Source organism: Salvelinus sp. IW2-2015, linkage group LG23 (genome assembly GCF_002910315.2).
Source record: "Salvelinus sp. IW2-2015 linkage group LG23, ASM291031v2, whole genome shotgun sequence".
Classification (NCBI taxonomy): Eukaryota; Metazoa; Chordata; class Actinopteri; order Salmoniformes; family Salmonidae; genus Salvelinus; species Salvelinus sp. IW2-2015.
Window position 1 is genome coordinate 147,735 of NC_036863.1, and position 1,657 is coordinate 149,391.

Sequence of the window (1,657 nt, forward strand, 5' to 3'; positions counted from 1 at the left end):
ATGGTTTCATCTGAAATGGCTCCTTTTTAAAGTAGTGCACTATATAGGGATAGGGTGCTATGTAGTGCACTATATGGGAATAGGTCTATAGTAGTGCACTATATAGGGAATAGGGGTGCTATGTAGTGCACTATATAGGGAATAGGGTGCTATAGTAGTGCACTAAAGGTAAGGATAGGGTGCTATAGTAGTGCACTAAGTAGGGAATAGGGTGCTATAGTAGTGCACTATACAGGAATAGGGTGCCTAACACAAAATACGCTCCACATATTGCAGCTGGTCTAGTAGTATTATATTGAAGAGGTGTATTCAGCTGTATAATATACTTAGTGTATCCATAGTTACTGAATATTACAATAAACTACAGCCAAGACAACAACGACTGATAATAATGTAAAAGTGTTTTCAACAAAAACTACAATGAGGGGTAAATGTCCAAGTTTCAATCCTTCTTGTATCAATTTTTGAAAAGCTTCTTCTTTGGAGAAGAAGCCTTTTTCTCTTCTTTCTGGTGGGGGAATGTCTGTCTGGTCGTCTGTGAGGGCTTTCTGTGGGACGTGTGTGAAGAGGTCTGAGGCTGGCTTGCCTTGGGTTGGGGCAGGGTCAAGGACAGGAGGGGTTTATCATGGCTGCTCTGCTGCGGTGGATCAGGTGTAGTGGTGTTGGTGTCTGTGTGGACTGCAGTCAGCTGGTGTAGGGTGTGGTGGTGTCTGGGCCAGTCACTCCTGTGGTAGGGGTGGATGTGTGTGGACTGGGCAGTCAGTCCTGTGTGTAGGGTGGTGTGTGTAGACTGGGCCAGTCAGTCCTGTGTGTAGGGGTGGATGTGTGTAGACTGGCAGTCAGTCTGTGTGTAGGGTGGATGTGTGTGGACTGGGCCAGGTCAGTCTGTGTGTAGGGTGGATGTGTGTGACTGGGCCAGTCAGTCTGTGTGTAGGGGTGGAGTGTGTGGAACTGGGCAGTCAGCCCTGTGTGTAGTGTGGATGTGTGTGGACTGCCAGTCAGTCTGTGTGCAGGGTGGATGTGTGTGACTGGGCAGTCATTCCTGTGTGTAGGGTGGATGTGGTGTGGACTGGGCCAGTCAGCCCTGTGTGTAGGGGTGGATGTGTGTGGACTGGCCAGTCAGCCTGTGTGGTAGGGTGGATGTGTGTGGACTGGCCAGTCAGTCCTGTGTGTAGGGTGGATGTGTTGTGACTGGGCCAGTCAGTCCTGTGTGTAGGGGTGGATGTGAACCTCTTGGAATGTGCTCAGGCTCACCTTGTGGGAAGACCCAGGAAACAGAGTATAAGAATGCAACACTTCTTCATTCTTAAAGTATTGAGCTTCTATGAACCTGTCGATCAACTTAAAACTGTTCATTAACATCCTATCAACAACAAACTTACTAAGAGTCAGTTATGTCAATTGTACATACTGATTGAACTAACACGAACACGTTAGAGGGAACATTTAACTCTAAATAGTTGGCTAACGCTAAAAAAAGAATCAGGTCCTCTAAATCATCAGGGAAGCCGAAGGGATATATAATCATCAGGGAAGCCAGGGATATAAATCATCAGGGAAGCGAGGGATATACATCATCCAGGGAAGCCGAGCGATATAAATCATCAGGGAAGCGAGGGATATAAATCATCAGGAAGCGAGGGATATACATCATAGC

At 46.9% G+C, this 1,657-nt stretch overlaps 1 protein-coding gene across 1 annotated transcript in view; it reads right to left on the reverse strand.

Annotated features, from left to right (window-relative positions):
- Positions 1 to 1,159: 1,159 nt before the first annotated feature.
- The window catches only part of LOC111950435 (RIMS-binding protein 2), a 55,275-nt gene continuing 54,777 nt past the window's right edge, over positions 1,160 to 1,657 (reverse strand). Inside the window, 1 exon segment of the mRNA XM_070434284.1 lies at positions 1,160 to 1,254. Coding sequence (XP_070290385.1) covers positions 1,201 to 1,254 — 54 coding nt within the window. The 3' untranslated portion in view covers positions 1,160 to 1,200.